Genomic DNA, 16,932 nt, shown 5'->3' on the forward strand with positions numbered 1-16,932 from the left:
ATATAGTGGTTTATAGTAGAGTAGAATATATTTTTGAGATTTCCTTTGAGATGTTAAGGCATATAATATTAGAGGTTGAATAAAAATATGGGATGGGTGCCATAAGTTTTGTTTCTCTTGATGTGCTACAGGATTATGATTTTGCTGCATCTTTAGAAATTACTGCAAATAGAAAAAGTATTCAATTTTGTGGAATTGCATACTTAACAAATAAAAGTTCAGCTATAGTGTATGTTCCTTACATATTCTATATTTACTAGGAGCAAAGACACAGATATTAATACTAATTATTTTAAATAAAATGTACTGAATATCTGATATATTGTTTTTTTGCTATTGAGGACTAAAGTAGAAGCAGATTCTTAAGTTTGTTTATTTTTTAATTTATATATATGCAGTTGTACATTCAAAAGCAGCAACAAGAATATTTCTTCAGCCAAGTCCTGAGGACCAAGCAATATATGGGTATGAATTTTTAACTTTTATGACTATTGTTTTGATTTATTATAAACCTTGCTGTTTTAAATAATTGTAATAATGGAAAAAATGTTTTATTAAACAAAACACAATTTGGCATTGCCAAAATGATATTCATACAAAGACAGATGTAATACTACTTTCAATACATCTTGTTATGTACTAATATGCAAAATCAAACTAAAAACATTTGAGCTAAATACCCTATTTCAAGAATAAAATGGCAGTTCTAACTAATTTCACCAGAAGTGAAGTGTTTTAAAACTCTTCTGATTATACTAAACTCAAAACAGCTCTAAATATGCTTAAAATGCTTCTGGTTAGATCAGGATGTTTCTAGTAAGATTGAAACAAGTGATTCTGCAATCAGAACAGGAGTTTCAAACTTGAAGGAGGATTAGAGTGGAAGGAATATAATTTTTTTAAAAAATCCTTCCTCATCCCTATGGGTGATATGTGTCTTTCTTAATCTTGGATCTTTTATCAGAGGGAGCCCTGGGAGTTTGAGAATCTTAGCTGTTCCTAGCATTGCATTCTTTTGTACAGAGAGTTCTGATGTTCCTGGAATCTGTTGAAACCACTCTCCCAGCTTAGGAGTCACAGCCCCAAGTGCTTCTACCACTACTGGGTAGGAGTGGGACCACTCTTGGAACCAGCAGTGGGACCACTCCTGGGACTACTTTGGCCTTTAGTTTCCACATCTTCTCTACTTCCTCCTTGAGGCCACTTCTCCAGCTTCTCATACTCCTTTTTCTTATTGTTGCTGTATCATTCAGTATCTATCTATTACTTCCACTGTCTTCTGGTCCTTAACTACTATCACAGTGTCTGGTTGATTGGCCAGTACTTGTCTGTCGTTCTGGATCTGGAAGTTCCACATGATCTTAGCTTCTTATTCTCCATGATCTGTGGAATCTGCCACCTAGATTCAGGAGGGTCTGGCCCATGTACTGTGCAAAAGTTTCTGTTTACCGGTAAATGCTTGAGGGTTGACTGTTGCTAGTTTATCCATGATCCTATGCCTCACATCAATTGCCGTGCTCTCTAATGCAGAGGGTGGCATTGTTATTTCATCTTCAGGTCTTGGATGCACCTTCTGGGTCTTTGTGATTCCACAAATAATGTGTAGTTGGTCTACCTGAAGTTGTGAGAACAGCTTCCTCTTTGCTATGTTGAAGCATTGGGTTATTAGCTGCTTCTCAGTTAGTGTGGATGTTGGTTTTCTGTCCATTCATAGTTCCCTCCCACATTTCATATCCCCTCTCATTAGGACTAATGTTGTAGTAGCATTTCATCAATTCCAGAGTCTCTTATCTCATCCTTAGTTTGTTCCAGTAGCCCATTTGTCAGATTGTTCTGGCTCCCAACATCTGATGCAGACTTTGTTAACCTGGGTGATGTCTGAACCAACATGACTCTTTTAAGTTTGTGTCACTCATATCCGAGGTAGGCAGGTGAAGTATTAGGGCTTTTGCCCAAGAACCCCTACTGGTAAGGTAAGTACCAGCTGGGAGTTGACCTCTAGTCTACCGTGTCAAAGGCAGCACTCTAACCACTACGCTTTCCACTGGCTTGTGAATTCTGGGAGTTGAAACCCATATATCTTAAACTTGCTAAGAGTGAGAAACACTGCTATGGAAATTATTTATAGCCTATTATATTTTAAATTGAAATAAATAATACCCATTGTTTTCTCTTTTTAAGTCCCGATACAAAAATGGTGCAGTTCAGGAAAGGAGATAGTGTGGGTCTCCGGTTGGCTGGTGGGAATGATGTAGGAATATTTGTTGCTGGAATTCAAGAAGGGACCTCAGCAGAACAGGAAGGCCTGCAGGAGGGAGATCAAATTCTTAAGGTTTGCATGCCTAATTATTTTCCATTTAAAATATATTATTTTAAGCAGCTTAACTGAAAAAAAATATCCCTGATATTTATAATTATGAAATTGACTTTTAGGAAATCTGTTTAGTGGTATGGTTGAGATAAATATTTATTTTATTTCTTCTTTCAATTTTCTTATGAAAGAAAAAAAATCCCCTTGTCACAAAAATTCCCTTGCGTTTCTGTGCTCTCTATTATAATTAACAGATTATAATCTATTGATGTCAGTATTTCTGAATAGCCTAGCTTAAATGTAAGACTTTGTTTTTAAGGAAAGCATGCTGAATAACATTGATTGTGATTTCCAATATTATAATGGAATATGTGAAATCACTCAGGTAAATTCCCTATTTTTCTGTAGGCTTTTTCAATCTTGTGCCTTACAGATGTAATTCTCATAACCTGGTTACTGAAAGCTGCAGTAATGTAAAACATAAACCACTAAAAAGTATCCTATGGTTACCTAAAATTGCAGTATATAAAAAAACCTGAAAGAAATACTAAAGCTGAGTATGGTTCCTTTGCACCAGGTAAACAGTCAAGACTTTAGAGGTATTATTCGAGAGGATGCTGTTCTGTACCTACTAGAAATTCCTAAAGGTGATACTGTGACAATTTTGGCTCAGAGCAAATATGATGGTACGTATGAATATGTAATTTGTAAAAGTATAGCATGTTTATAATGTGCTGCTTTAATATATATATATATTTTATATTTTATAAAATATAATATTTAATATATTTTAATATATTTTCTTGTTTCATCTTTTGTTCCGTTTATATCTACTGATGTTTATCATATTCTAAATTAATGTTTATTAGTTACAATAATGTAAGTTTTCTGATAAACTTCCAAGTTTTTAAGATAGCTAAGTGATTCTTTGTTAATTTGCATAGTTGTTAAAAGTATTATTTACCTTGGTGCTAAAAAGAGATATCTCCAATTTTTGAAACGACAAAAATATCCAGTGATCAAAAACATTTTATTATTCCGCAGACAAAAGTTAGCAAGACCAACTTCTTTGTTTAAACTATTGCTGTTATAAATTTATGGAAAACATCTGCTAATATATATGATTCCTTTTAAAATATGAGCCATTGGTGGTAGGATACAGCATGTTGAAATTCAGAAATTGATTTCTGTGTAATATATGGAAAAAAATAGTGTCTTGTGTGAAAAATGATATAAAAGTATTGTCAGCACTTCAACCTGCATTTACTCTAGTGCTGACATAAGAAGGAGAAGAGGGGGCAGCTGGCAAGAGGACGCTTGACTTCTCACCTACGTATTTTCCCTGAAGATAATATCCCCTAGGAGATGAGATTGGAGGGGGGGACATTCCTGGGAGCTTAAGTAGTAGATATGGGGAGAGTGATTTGGAAGAGGGCTAATGAGACGCAGAGAATTGGGGAACTGAAAGGGAAGTTTTGAGGTCAGGAAGTCAGAGTTGGCTACGCCACGATCAGGGACAGTTGCTTAATAAAATGAAAGATTTCTTCAAAGACTATCTGTTTGGAAATGCAATTTATTTTATTTGAGACGACATCGAAACCTGACAAGTACTTTCTTTTCTTCTATATCTATGGCTCTTAGGTGTTTATTTGATGGAAGGAAATAATAATAATTAAGGTCTTTCTTGTGTCTCTTCCTTCCTTCTCCCCCCCCCCCCCCGCCCCAGTTTATAGAGACATAATGGCTTGTGGTAGAGGCGATTCTTTCTTTATAAGGACCCACTTTGAATGTGAAAAAGAAACTCCACATAGCTTGGCTTTCACCAGGGGTGATGTCTTCCGAGTAGTTGATACACTGTATGATGGGAAGCTGGGCCATTGGTTGGCAGTGAGAATTGACAGTGAATTAGAGAAAGGGTTGATTCCGAATAAAAGCAGGTATGTTACTGTTCTGTAAATTTAACATGGGATACCTTACTTTTTATTCTGTCACACTATGATTATATCATAGTGCAGTATACACAATTATGTTATGTTATTTTATGTTATCAAGTTGATACTTGTTCTTAGTGATCGTACAGATAAATCATTTTCAGGGTGATTGTCCTTCAAACCTGGTCCTTCAAGTTTCTCAGTGGTGCATCCATTGTTGCTCAAGGATCTGAGTCTTTATATAACATGCCCAAAATATGACAATCTGACATCTTTATCTGTTCCTATTCAAATGAATAGTGGCTCAGTGGCTAAGACGCTGAGCTTGTTGATAGAAAGGTCAGCAGTTCAGCGGTTCGAATCCCTAGTGCCGCGTAACGGGATGAGCTCCCATTACTTGTCCCAGCTTCTGCCAACCTAGCAGTTCGAAAGCACGTAAAAAATGCAAGTAGAAAAAAAGGGACCACCTTTGGTGGGAAGGTAACAGCGTTCCGTGTGCCTTTGGCATTTAGTCATGCCAGCCACATGACCACGGAGACGTCTTCAGACAGCGCTGGTTCTTTGGCTTTGAAACGAAGATGAGCACTGCCCCCTAGTGTCAGGAACGACTAGCACATATGTGCGAGGGGAACCTATACCTTTACCTTACTCAAATGAATTGAGTAGATGGAGTAATGTAATATAGGGGCCAGGAAAACTCCTGTGGATTCTTATGAGAAGGCTTCAGCTCAAGAGATTGGCATTACAGCCATCAGCACACATATGAAGACTCACTGTCTATGTTCCTATGATTATGTAAAGGGTTAAATATTGAAATCTTTTAAAATCAGATTCTTAAAACTTGGTAGATTGATTGCATTTGATCTTAGGTATATTCCCATTGTTGGCTTTTGAAAAATGGAGCAAATGCTCTCCCTTTCAGGGCTGAACAGTTGGCCAGTGTTCAAAATGCCCAGAGAGATGGTTCCAGTGATAGGGCTGACTTCTGGCGGATGCGTGGCCAGCGGTCAGGAATGAAAAAGAATCTGAAGAAAAGTCGAGAAGATCTAACAGCAATCGCATCTGTTGGGACAAAATTTCCAGCCTATGAGAGGGTTATGCTCAGGGAAGGTGAGTGAGGGACAACATTTAAGAATTGAGAACCAATATCCTTATTTATAAAAGATAGATACTTCATTTGGGGAGGGGGAAATGTTAAAAAAATATAATTCTTCAGTTTTATCTCTAGACTTTGGGTGGGCAACTATGGCAACTTTATGACCTGTGGACTTCAACTCCCAGAATTCCTGAGCCAGCCATGGGCACTGAAGAAATTACCCCTACCAGAAGTTACTGTATATGGGAAAATATAACTTCCTTGATGGCTCTTAGACATTGGGAAAGTGCCATTTCTCCTGGGGTGTCAAACTTGCGGCCCACAGGCCAGATGCGTCATACTCTGGCCACGCCCTCCCCCGGTTTAGCAAAGGGAAAAAGTTGTGCTAAGTCACATGACGACAATATGACACCGCGAGTTTGACACCCCTGTCTTACCCCTTCTTATAACAAAAATGATACAATTTTTGAGTCCGTAACATCTCAAATGACTTCATCAAGAGTTCAGTTTGTGTTGAAACCTGGCTTACAAATTGCTTTTTAACTGCTAGTTAATTTCTTTTTAATTCCTGTAGGAAACTGGTCTTAATGACTCTAACTATGTTCCCCTGTTGAAATTAGTTTCACCAAGGCAATGGAAGAAGGCAATTCTGCTTTCCTCTCCTGCCTCCGTATACTATGAAAATTGTTTCAATAGTCTTGGGGAATCCTGTAGAACCGTGATGGCAAACCTATGGCACGCGTGCCAGAGGTGGCACACAGAGCCCTCTCTGCTGGCACACGTGCTGTTGCTCCAGCTCAACTCTCCATGGCATTTCTTTCGTGAGCTTCTATTTCCCTACAAATGACAAAATAGAAGCTCACGAAAGAAAAAGATCTTACCTCTTGCTGCGCTGCCAGTCTTGGGATGCCCTGCCTCCCGCCGGTCTTCGGGTCTCTGCTACGCATGCATGTGCACGTCCATGCATGCATGATTGCATGTTAACTCATGTGCGCTCATGTTCACTCATGTGCACATGTTCACTCGCATGTGCGCACCTTTCAGTTTGGGCATGCGTGCACATGCAGTTTGGGCACTTGGTGTCTAAAAGGTTCGCCATCACTGCTGTAGAACAGTGGGTATGTAATGAGAAGCAAGTCGAAAAAGAGAAAGATAATGTCTTGTCATATGAGCAGAATTCATTGATGTAGCACTGAACTTTTCCCTCTAATGACAATAAACCTTAAATTATTAGCTTTTCACTTTGATCCTATAATCATGGTAACAAACTACGTATATTTTCTTTGCAGCTGGTTTTAGGAGGCCAGTGGTGGTATTTGGTCCCATTGCAGACATCGCGATGGAGAAGTTGTATAATGAGTTGCCAGAGCTATATCAGCCTGCCAGTGAGTGACTTCATGCTTGTTATTAATTGAACAAAAATAATACATCAGATAATTATAAAGTGATGGCAATGAAAAAGATGAGTAAGAAAAAAATGTCTTAGATTATCTCTCCCCCAAATACTTTAAGAATTTACAGTTTCAAAGAATTTCTTGGAACTCAGCTATGTGATTGGTAAGAAATAGACTGGGAAGTTAAACATGTAAGAAGGGAATGGCCAACTGCTTTTTGGCCATTCTTGAGAGACAGATGCCAAAAAAACTGCATGAGTCTGTCCAGGATACTGTATTTTTTGCACTATAAGATGCTCCGGACCATAAGATGCACCCAGCTTTTGGGGAGGAAAACAAGAAAAAAAAAAAGTCTGCCTCCCAGCAATTTGCCTGCTTGCAGCAAACAGCCTGGTCAGCTTCAGCACAGCCTGATTTAGCACGAGCAGCTGATTGGCGGTTTGATCAGCCTCCCGGAATACCAGCTGTTCCAGGTTGTGGGGATCACAGCCACCACGTGCCCCATTTTTGATCTTTGGGCGCTCCTTTTTCGGCCTCAGTGCGTCCCATTTTCTGCCTCTGCATGCCCCATTTTCAGCCTCCATGCGTCCTGTTGCCGCTGCCGCTCTTTGGCAGCAATAGGGAGTGGCAGTTGCTGCCACCTGGAACGGGCCAAAAATAGGGCGCACGGAGTCCAAAAATGAGACACGCAGAGGCCAAAAACAAGATGCACAGAGGCTGAAAATGGGGCACACCAAGGCGGCAGTAGGCAGCAGCGATGGGCAGTGGTGATCCCCCCAGCCTGGAACAGCTGATCGGCGGTATTCTGGGAGGCTGATCCAACTGCCAATCAGCTGCTCGTGCTAAATCAGGCTGTGCTGAAGCTGACCAGGCTGTTTGCTGCAAGGAGGCAAATTGCTGGGAGGCAGAAGCTAAAGGGTAGGGGCCGGCAGGTGGGCGAGGCTTCAGCAATATTTGCTCTATAAGACGCACAGACATTTCCACCCACTTTGGGCGGGGGGAGTGCATCTTACAGTGTGAAAAATACGGTAAGTCAACAGCTGAACTTGAACAAAAGTTAAGCAGGTTTTTATTTTTAATGGCTCATTACCTCTTAACATTGTAAAGCCCTAGTGAATGATCTTTTGGATAGAAAGCCATTATAGTAGAGATCCAACTTTTTATTTTCTTCCTGGTGTTTTCCCACAAGTTACTCAGCCAGCTTTCATTCTTAAGGCATGACTAGAACTCACAGTCTCCTGGTTTCTAGTCTGGTGTCTTAACCATTAGACTAAACTTGATCACAGTAGAGTCATAACTGAGAAAAGTAATTCATAAACTTGTCAAACTAAGGAATTTACTTTTGGGCTCATGAGCAAAAAAACCTCTGGCACAAATTTTATTGGTGGAGTGATACTAATTGACATTCCTGATCTAAAACTATTAAGTGCCTTTAAGATTGATATTAGAACTTTGAACAAAAATATGTATTACTTTTAGATTTTTCCATTCAGGCACCCAAATTGAAAACACTGTTAATGTGATCTCCTAAAACAAACTTTAAACATATGATAAAACTGGCATATTATTCTTACAGAAACGGAACCAAAAGATGCAGGTTCGGAGAAATCTACTGGGGTAGTACGTTTGAACACTGTGAGACAAATTATTGAACAGGTATATTTTTCCTTTTGTATCCTTTCCATTAGAATAATAGTAATAGACCATATTAAAAAATATTGATGTGTTTTCCTTCCCTTTCCTACAAGCATAAACTCAATATTGCCTTTTTCTTGTACAGGACAAGCATGCTTTGTTGGATGTGACTCCCAAAGCTGTGGATCTGTTAAACTACACTCAGTGGTTCCCAATTGTAGTGTTTTTCAACCCAGACAGCAAACAAGGCGTGAAAGTTATGAGGCAAAGACTAATTCCCACATCCAACAAGAGTGCACGGAAGCTTTATGATCAAGCAAATAAGTTGAAGAAGACGTGTTTCCATCTTTTTACAGGTGCATAAAACCATCACTTGTTTTCTGTGAAAGCATCTGTTGGGGTACAGAGTAAAGGTTATGTGATTGCCATACAGGAAATGTTATAGTGTATTCAACAGTTAAACTCCAAATCCTATTGAATACACAAGTTTTGGGTAGATAATATTTCTGTTGGAATTAGGACAAAAAGCAATATTTTTATATGTATAAGATAATTTTAATAGTTTTGGAAAAATATTCCAACTATAGGAAAAGCAAAAATACTCTAATTAGAGGAAGGCTTAAGCAGCGGAATAAGCTAATCAGAGTTCCTAGCATTTCCCAGAAAGCTTGGTCCAAATAGCTTAAATGTAAATCTATGAGTTACAGTATTAAATGCATTAATAGGTGTATTCTGATTATACGCAGACAAAATATTGTTTGTTCTTCTAAGCTATATTTAAAAGAGTTCAGTTGGGGAGGTCCTGAGAAAAATGTCTAGGATTGGTTATAAACTACAAGTGTGAGAAGAAGAAATCAGTAGTAAAGTAGAAAAATGATTTATTTCAAATATGACATAACATGTTTCTTAAGTAGGAACAAAGCAAACAGGGAGGATAATATAATAATTAAGTATTATCCATTCCTGATCACCAACATTCTCATTTTTACTTTTACATTGATGGAATGCTGTACTATTGTTTTACTTTGCTTTTAAATATTAAGCATTCTGTCATAGACTTATAGTAACTAATGAGGTAGTTAGCAGATGGAGAAAAGCCTGTGATCTTGTATTGCTGAAAACCCATTAAAGTAAGATAATGAAATATTTGCTAATCCAACAATTCATTGTTTAAACATTTCTGCAGCTTCCATTGATCTAAATTCATCCAATGATGGTTGGTATGGCAGCCTTAAAGATACTATTCAGCAACAACAAAATGAAGCAGTGTGGGTTTCAGAAGGAAAGGTATGTGCTCACATCCTTTTGGTTTGTGCATGCATGTTCACCTGGAACATGGACCAAGAGCCTCAATGAGAGGAAAGGTTTTCTCTGTATAGAGGAATTTCTTCTTTATATGCATAAAGAAGTCTATCCTTGTTCAAAGCAAAGGTTCTTGAATTTAATGCAATAGTCATTGTGCCTAATTGTTGACATATTAAAAACAATTTGGCTAAGGTTTGGTAGTTAAAAACTTGGCATTCTGATACTAATGGGCACTAAGGCATTCATGGAAACATATCCATGGGTCTTTCACAGTATATTCACAATACAGTCAATACAGGATTGCTAAATTTCACTGACTTACTTTCTTCAGGTTGAAAATGCTGAAATCTTGTGGGATGCAGCAGTGTCATTGGATTTTAGCCATTTTTTTTAATTTTTGATTTTTAGGTAGCATGCTGTTGCATCAGGTTGTGTTGATGCCTGAAAAGTTTGCCAGCCTCGAGTATATCCCTAATAAATGGTGTATGGCTATTCTTTCTAGCATGTGACTTTACTTAAATATTGTTATTCCATTTCCTACTGTGTTAAGTATAACAGTTGCCTAATATAAGTCCTTGACTTATGACTGCAATTGAGCCCAGAATTTTGATCATAAGTCATTGTGGTCATAAGTCAAGTCACCACATGATTGGACTCCGTTTTACAGCCATTTTTAAAAGGGTCGTTAGGTTACTAAATGAATCCCATGTTTCTAAATCTGAATCTAGCTTACCCAGTGGGGATTGGGAGGCTGCAATCAGTTGTAAATGCACGCCAGTTGTCAAGCACCTGAATTGCAATCATAGGACTGCAAGGATGATACAGGAATCATGATGTCAGGGATAGGTTGTAACTCTTTTGAATCCATTGTAACTTTGAATAGTCATTAAGCGATCAGTCGCAAGTGGAGGACTGCCTGTGTTCTGACCCTCAAAAATCTCTTTACAAAACCCTCTGTTTTGCAGTTGGAAGGAATGGATGATGACATTGATGATCGTATGTCATACTTAACTGCCATGGGTGCTGACTATCTGAGCTGTGATAGTCGACTAATCAGTGATATGGAAGACACAGATGGCGAAGGTGGGGTTTACACAGATAATGAACTTGATGAGCCATACTATGAGCCAAGAGTTTCTTCTATTGGTCGGTCCTCTGAACCTGTGCAACAGGAGGAGGTGAGAAGTTTCTTTTCTTCTTCTTTCAGACTTTATGTTGTAAATATTATAATGAAAGAGAAGTCTGGAAAATAACTAGTGTCATTTTCAGATATTAATGAATGTTGTTTGCCTGTAATGTCTGGGATTCAAGAACTCATGTGCCTTTTTACTGTAAGTTGCAAAGTTGTAATTTCTCTTCACATGAAGCCAGAACTATGTGAATATATGCATCATGGTTATTATTACTTATTTGTAGAGTCTAAGGAAATTTAGCCCTGAACCGAAAGCTCAGATGAGAAAAGCTGGGAGCAGGGAAGTTCTGAGGGATCCCAGTCCACCCCCAGCCTTCAAGCCTGAACCTCCAAAGGTAATATAGAAAGAAATATCTCTACAGCTTATGAGAATTGTTAATGTTTCCTCATTAATTACCAAAACATAGAACTATAAAAACTAAAGGAAAAAAGAAATGGGAATAATTCGTCTAAGCCAGGTTTGTCCAATCTTGGCAACTTTAAGACTTATGGACTTGAAAATGATGTTACCCTTCAGTGTGTCTGACTCTTGGCGGTTCTATGGGACAGGTCTCTCCATATCCTCAATCTTGCACTGTTGTGGACTTCAACTCCCAGAATTCCCTAGCCAGTCATATTGAAGTCCACAGGTCTTAAAGTTGCCAAAGTTGGACACTCCTGTTCTAAATCCAGAGCAGGGCAATACTTTTTGTAGAGTAATGTCAGAGAAAATGCCCCAAAAGGTGGATTCATGCTACTGAATTACCCGGAGGATTTAAAAGCTTGCAAGTTTTTGTAGAATCTAGTTGGACTGCTAAATATAGCCCTCCATGGATTGTTGATTCGTTTACTGAGAGTGTTTTAATTAATTTTCAATATCTGCTGTTTAATTTCTAGCTTCAAATCTTGATGCCAAAATTAAAGGAGAAAAGTAGCTGTATGTTAATCATTTGTGTTTCCTTAACTAAACATATTAGCTTTATAGGTTTATCAGTTTATTGAAACTGATCATTTCTAGATTTAATCTGTTATTTTTATGTAAAAATCCACACTTGTATTTGTCTTTATTTTTACAGGCTAAGTTGCAAAACAAAGAAGATCCGTATGATATTCCTAAGAATTATGAACCCAGAACAAACAGCCCTAATGCAGCTAGTATTGAAAATTTGGGAGGACCAACTAAAGTAGCTCCTCCCCCTATAGCCACGAAACCAAACTTTGGCCGGCCTGTATTGAAGTCTTCTCAACCAGTCATTCAACCTTCTGAAATGGAAGAAAAAGTAGAAGTTGTAGAAGAGAACACACCAAAATCTGTGCTGGGGAAAGTTAAAATTTTCGAGAAAATGGATCACAAGGCCAGACTACAAAGAATGCAAGAACTGCAAGAAGCACAGAATGCCAGGGTATAAAATAATGATTCTGTTGGTCTTGTGCAAATGTTTTATTTACGATAGTAAGAAAACTAGTGATACAGAATCAAATTAATAAAAAAATATAATTCAAACAACAGTTTGGAGATACAGCGGATACTATTTTTGAAAGCTTTTTCAGAGCAGTTTGGAATGGAGTGCTAGAACTGCCAAATGAAGAAAAATTGTAGAAAAATATTATTCCTTCTAGCACAATAGTCTCCATTAATTTTCATGTCATGCAGAGAGCCATTTTATATCCAAACCTCTAGGTCTGGATATTTTTACATATTTTGTAAATAATCTGACAAGTCTGTAAAGTAAATGGATCGTCTTGTTCTTGAAGGGAAAATTGCTATCAAAGAATAATTTATAGTTTGAGGAAAATATGGAAATATTTTACCTGCTTTTTTAAAGGTGGAAATAGCACAAAAACACCCAGACATTTATGCAGTCCCAATGAAAACACAGAAGCCAGAACACAACCGTCCCCAGATTTCCAGGTAAAACTGAATTAATTTGCCTATTTTTTTATACTTCTGTGGCTTTGAATATGTTTAACATGCTTACTCAGCATCAGAATTTTTTTTAAAACAGAGGTCCACAAGTAATTTGGAAGTTGATAGCTCTCCAGATAGTGTAGTACAGTTAATTATCTTTTTTCACACTTTTTTACTTCACTGTGCCTTCCATTCAATCTGCAGGCAACATGAATCTCTTGAATCCAGGATTCTTCTGGTAATCAGATTGCTATATAAATGTGTGTATAGTTAATAAATATAGATGTATACCCCTGATTATAATAATTATCTTTTCCAACTCTGTTACCAACAAAGGAGCTTGTTCCTTTTCACATTTTATATGTGGAAATACACTCCTGACCATTTGCAGCCCAATTTTCTTCTGTAAGAATTTTATTCATAAGCCACCCTTTGTTCTCTTCACTTATACTGTACTAAAACACTGACCCAATTAAATATATGCTGCCTTTCCCACTTCCCTCAGAGAGCTTTTCTCTGTTACACTGTAATTGGATCTTTCCTTATTAAATTTGATTGTCAAATTATTGAGTTATTGGAGAAGTAACTGGCAGATTAACAGTAAATATTTGGTACTTTGGGTAGAAAATCTCATTTTTCTCTGATTTTTAAGGAATATCATATCCAAAAAAATTCTGACCTAATTCATTATAATTATGGCAATTTCATGGAGTGGAAGAAAGCTGCAGAACATTATTGAAAGTAGCTTTTCTCTTTCCCATCTTACTATAGTTTTCTTTTAATAAACTTTTGCAAAATGAGCAGTGAAAGAATATTGTCAGAGAGTTTAAATGGATAGAGTGCATAACATGTTCACTTTGTTGCCCCTTAAATATGTCCCATTCAAAACAATCAAAATTAGAAGCTTTTTGTAGTTTAGTTTTGCCCACATTCTCACAGGATCAATTATCCTATGCTAGCAGCCTAATTTCAGGCTAGCCTTACTAATGAGGAAGACAAAACAACTCCCTTCAAGTATAAGACAATTTTGAAATAGCGGTGATTTGGCAGGAACTTTGTTTCAAATGGGTTGTTGATGGCCTAGCAATATTAATAAAAGCAAACTTTTTTTTACTTTAACTTAAACTGGTAACAAGTCTATTCCTGCTTGGTCTCTGCTTGCTCAAAATAACTTTGTATATGTTGATTTTAGTTCCAGACCTCCCGAGCCTCAGAAGCCGGCTGTTAGATCTTACCTAGATAATCCAGGAGTTTACGGCGATGATGCAGAGGAGGAAGATTATCGGAGGCAGCTATCTGATCAGTCCAAGCGTGGATACTATGGGCAGCCATCTCGATACAGAGATACAGAATTATAAAATTATTAACAGTCAAGCCATTGTTCTGGGACACACTTGCACATCAAAAGCTCTGATTCTTTTTAACAAGTATATGTATATTTGGGGTTATTAGTGAACTTGACAGGTGTCTTGCTCACTAGAATGGCGCAGTATCATTTAAGTATTGAAGGGATTTGGATCATGGTTGCCTATTTTACAAAAGGACCAAAATATTTATAAAGTTGGTATTAATTTCTGGCATCTATAAAATTTTAACTTGGAATTCTTTTCCTCACTGAAATTGCCTTTTTAATATTCTCTTAACTGTTGGACCTAATGGAAGCTTGATGAAAACCACAATGCTTTACTGCAAGAAAAAAAGTGCCTTTCAAACAAAAAGTGTCTTCAGCTGTTCACTTAACACAGGGGTCTCTAACCTTGGCAACTTTAAGCCTGGCGGAAGTCCGCCAGGCTTAAAGTTGCCAAGGTTGGAGACCCCTGTTTTAACATCTGATACTTGTGCAAAGCCATGAAATTTCTACTGCTTTTAACTTTTGTATGTTTCATACCTCCCATTTTCCCCTTGGATGTTATTTTTCTACTTTAAATAGAACTGTACACTATTTTCAAATGCAATGACTGTATATATGAAACTGTTTTCTAGGCTGGCTGCCATATGGCTAGGGAGTGCCAAGATTAAGGAAATTATGTAGAAAATAAATGAGTCTTTGGATTTTAAAACTTTACATCACTCGTGAAATAAAAAAGATTATATTTACAGGCAATTATGATTCCATTGTTGTCTTTATATCTTTTTAAAATCATGCCCGGAGGCAAATAATTTCATTCCCTTTAGGTTGTTGCATATTGTGCAGTACTTTGCAGGACTATTATTTATTCAAAGGAGATCTAGAATAGTGGGGGCGGGGAGGGGGGAGGAATAAATCTTATCTCAACACTTCTATCCACACACCATGAAAGTAGAAGAGGCTGGATGGTTACAGTAGACATTCTTGTGGTATACCAATCCTGTCCTTGTTCACTGGCTCCTGAAGAGTTTCAGGCCTGAATGTGACTTCCCTAATTCTGAATAATTTTTTTGGAGCCAACTGTGTATTCCGTGTTAAAGAATTAGTATAATACAATTTAAATCTTCGACTACTAATCCACCATCCTCTTTCAAGTCCTGTAGAATCTTGAATTCAAAACTTGAACTTTTATTAAACTTATCTGGAGTCCATTACTTGTTTATGCCAATCACTTTATATCTTTATAATATGTATTACAACCATTTGAAAAAGAAAATGTTCAATATAGTGGCTGCAATACTACCTAGCCAAGATAAATTTAGTTTTTTCCATACTCCTTCCAAATTTTCTAACTTTGAAGTTACGGATTTTAAACAAATCCCTACTTTGTTTTGGTGTGTAAATTCCTGTGGCTACTTCACCTTTTTTACAGTCAAGTTAAACGCAAATGCTAAATACTGCTTTTCTTGCTCATTCTCTTGGGATACTTTAACAATACAAAAGCCTAATGGTTAAGAAGAGCACTTAAAACAAGTAGTGAGAAATGTACCACAGAAGACATCTGAATGGGTTATGGAGTAGCAAGTCATTGAAATGTTTTAAATACTTTAAACCTACCATGTGATACAAAACAGAAAGCTTGGTAAATAAGAGCTTCCACCCTGAGAAAAAAACTTGGGTTGTGCTGGCAATGGTGGGACCCACATTTTTTGAGAGCCTGAGTGGTGGGATCTGAATGAACAAATTAGTCTGTTTTTAGAAAATATACAAAAATGATCGTCCACTACTGGAAATTGTTTTAAAATCTTGGGAGACATTTTAAAGTTTCAGAGAGATATCTTAAGAGAGGTGCACGAGAAGTATATAAGTCTCTCACTATAGAGACTGAAAAAGAAAATCGGTCTTAAAAGGGTACACAGAAGAGGTGGCCATGTACTTGTTGCAAACAGGTTCATTCCAACCGCAGCTAGGATGACTCGTGAGAATTTTTTTTTTATGTAAACACATCGTTTACAAAAATTGCATTTGCCAAGGGAAGTTGGCAGGTGAAAGGGAGTCTGGTTTAATAAATATTAATTTTAAGATTAATGTTGACAGGAATGTCTATTAGATGCAAAATCTATAAATGGAGGGAGGACGAAGAGTTGGGGCTCAATTAAATAGGAGAACTAGGGCTGCCTGGCTTTCGAATAGGGAGCAGCAAGTCGCTCCGCCGGATTATTCGGCAGGGATCGTTCTGACAACCGCTGGCCTCGCCTGGCTCAAGTAAACTGGGCAGGCATCTGGGACCTCCGCTGCCACCCAAAGGGGAGTCCTTATCAAGGGCGGAAGTGAGCGATCCGGAGGTTTGACTTTTCGGTGGAGCCCGGGAGAAGTTTGTGGGTCGCGCGTTTCAGTGGGTGGGACGAGCCCGGCGAGAGCTTTGCGCGGCAGGGAGTTAACCAGCCAGGATGAGTTCAAAAGTTTGGCAGCGAGTTGGCAGTAGTTGCGGGAGGGGGCTTCCGAGCGGTGCTTAATTTGCCAGAGGAGCAGATTTAGAACGGCTGCAGGCCGGGCGGGGGGGGGGGAGGGGAGCCGTCTCCCCCAGGGACTAGGCTGCAAGGCTTCGGAGCCCGTGGGCGGAAAGGGAGGGTCGGGCCGAGAGGGTCGGGGAACTGGTTTCCCCTTCCCGCCCGAGTAAGACGGCGCGGGGTCCAGCAGCGGGAGGTCGGAGGATCCGCGCGAGGGGAAGGAGGGGGGCGCCACCTAGAACTGCCAGCAGAGGCCTAGGGAGCGCGAGGCGAAAAGCGGGCGCCCACGACCGCCTGCCTCCCGCGCGCGTGAGCGAAGCAG

At 38.4% G+C, this 16,932-nt stretch overlaps 1 protein-coding gene across 1 annotated transcript in view; it reads left to right on the forward strand.

Moving 5' to 3' along the window:
- TJP2 (tight junction protein 2) overlaps positions 1 to 14,845 on the forward strand; it is a 68,652-nt gene extending 53,807 nt beyond the window's left edge. The window contains exons 10-23 of the mRNA XM_070938631.1: positions 399 to 465; positions 2,182 to 2,332; positions 2,889 to 2,997; positions 4,038 to 4,248; positions 5,165 to 5,352; positions 6,628 to 6,723; positions 8,309 to 8,388; positions 8,513 to 8,723; positions 9,554 to 9,654; positions 10,638 to 10,850; positions 11,089 to 11,199; positions 11,920 to 12,246; positions 12,670 to 12,755; positions 13,945 to 14,845. Coding sequence (XP_070794732.1) covers positions 399 to 465; positions 2,182 to 2,332; positions 2,889 to 2,997; positions 4,038 to 4,248; positions 5,165 to 5,352; positions 6,628 to 6,723; positions 8,309 to 8,388; positions 8,513 to 8,723; positions 9,554 to 9,654; positions 10,638 to 10,850; positions 11,089 to 11,199; positions 11,920 to 12,246; positions 12,670 to 12,755; positions 13,945 to 14,110 — 2,117 coding nt within the window. The 3' untranslated portion in view covers positions 14,111 to 14,845. The remainder of the gene's footprint in view (positions 1 to 398; positions 466 to 2,181; positions 2,333 to 2,888; positions 2,998 to 4,037; positions 4,249 to 5,164; positions 5,353 to 6,627; positions 6,724 to 8,308; positions 8,389 to 8,512; positions 8,724 to 9,553; positions 9,655 to 10,637; positions 10,851 to 11,088; positions 11,200 to 11,919; positions 12,247 to 12,669; positions 12,756 to 13,944) is intronic.
- Positions 14,846 to 16,932: the final 2,087 nt, after the last annotated feature.

The sequence above is a fragment of the Pituophis catenifer genome, unplaced genomic scaffold (assembly GCF_029215685.1).
Source record: "Pituophis catenifer annectens isolate HBS135680 unplaced genomic scaffold, rPitCat1.0.hap2 SCAF_2, whole genome shotgun sequence".
NCBI classification, from domain to species: domain Eukaryota; kingdom Metazoa; phylum Chordata; class Lepidosauria; order Squamata; family Colubridae; genus Pituophis; species Pituophis catenifer.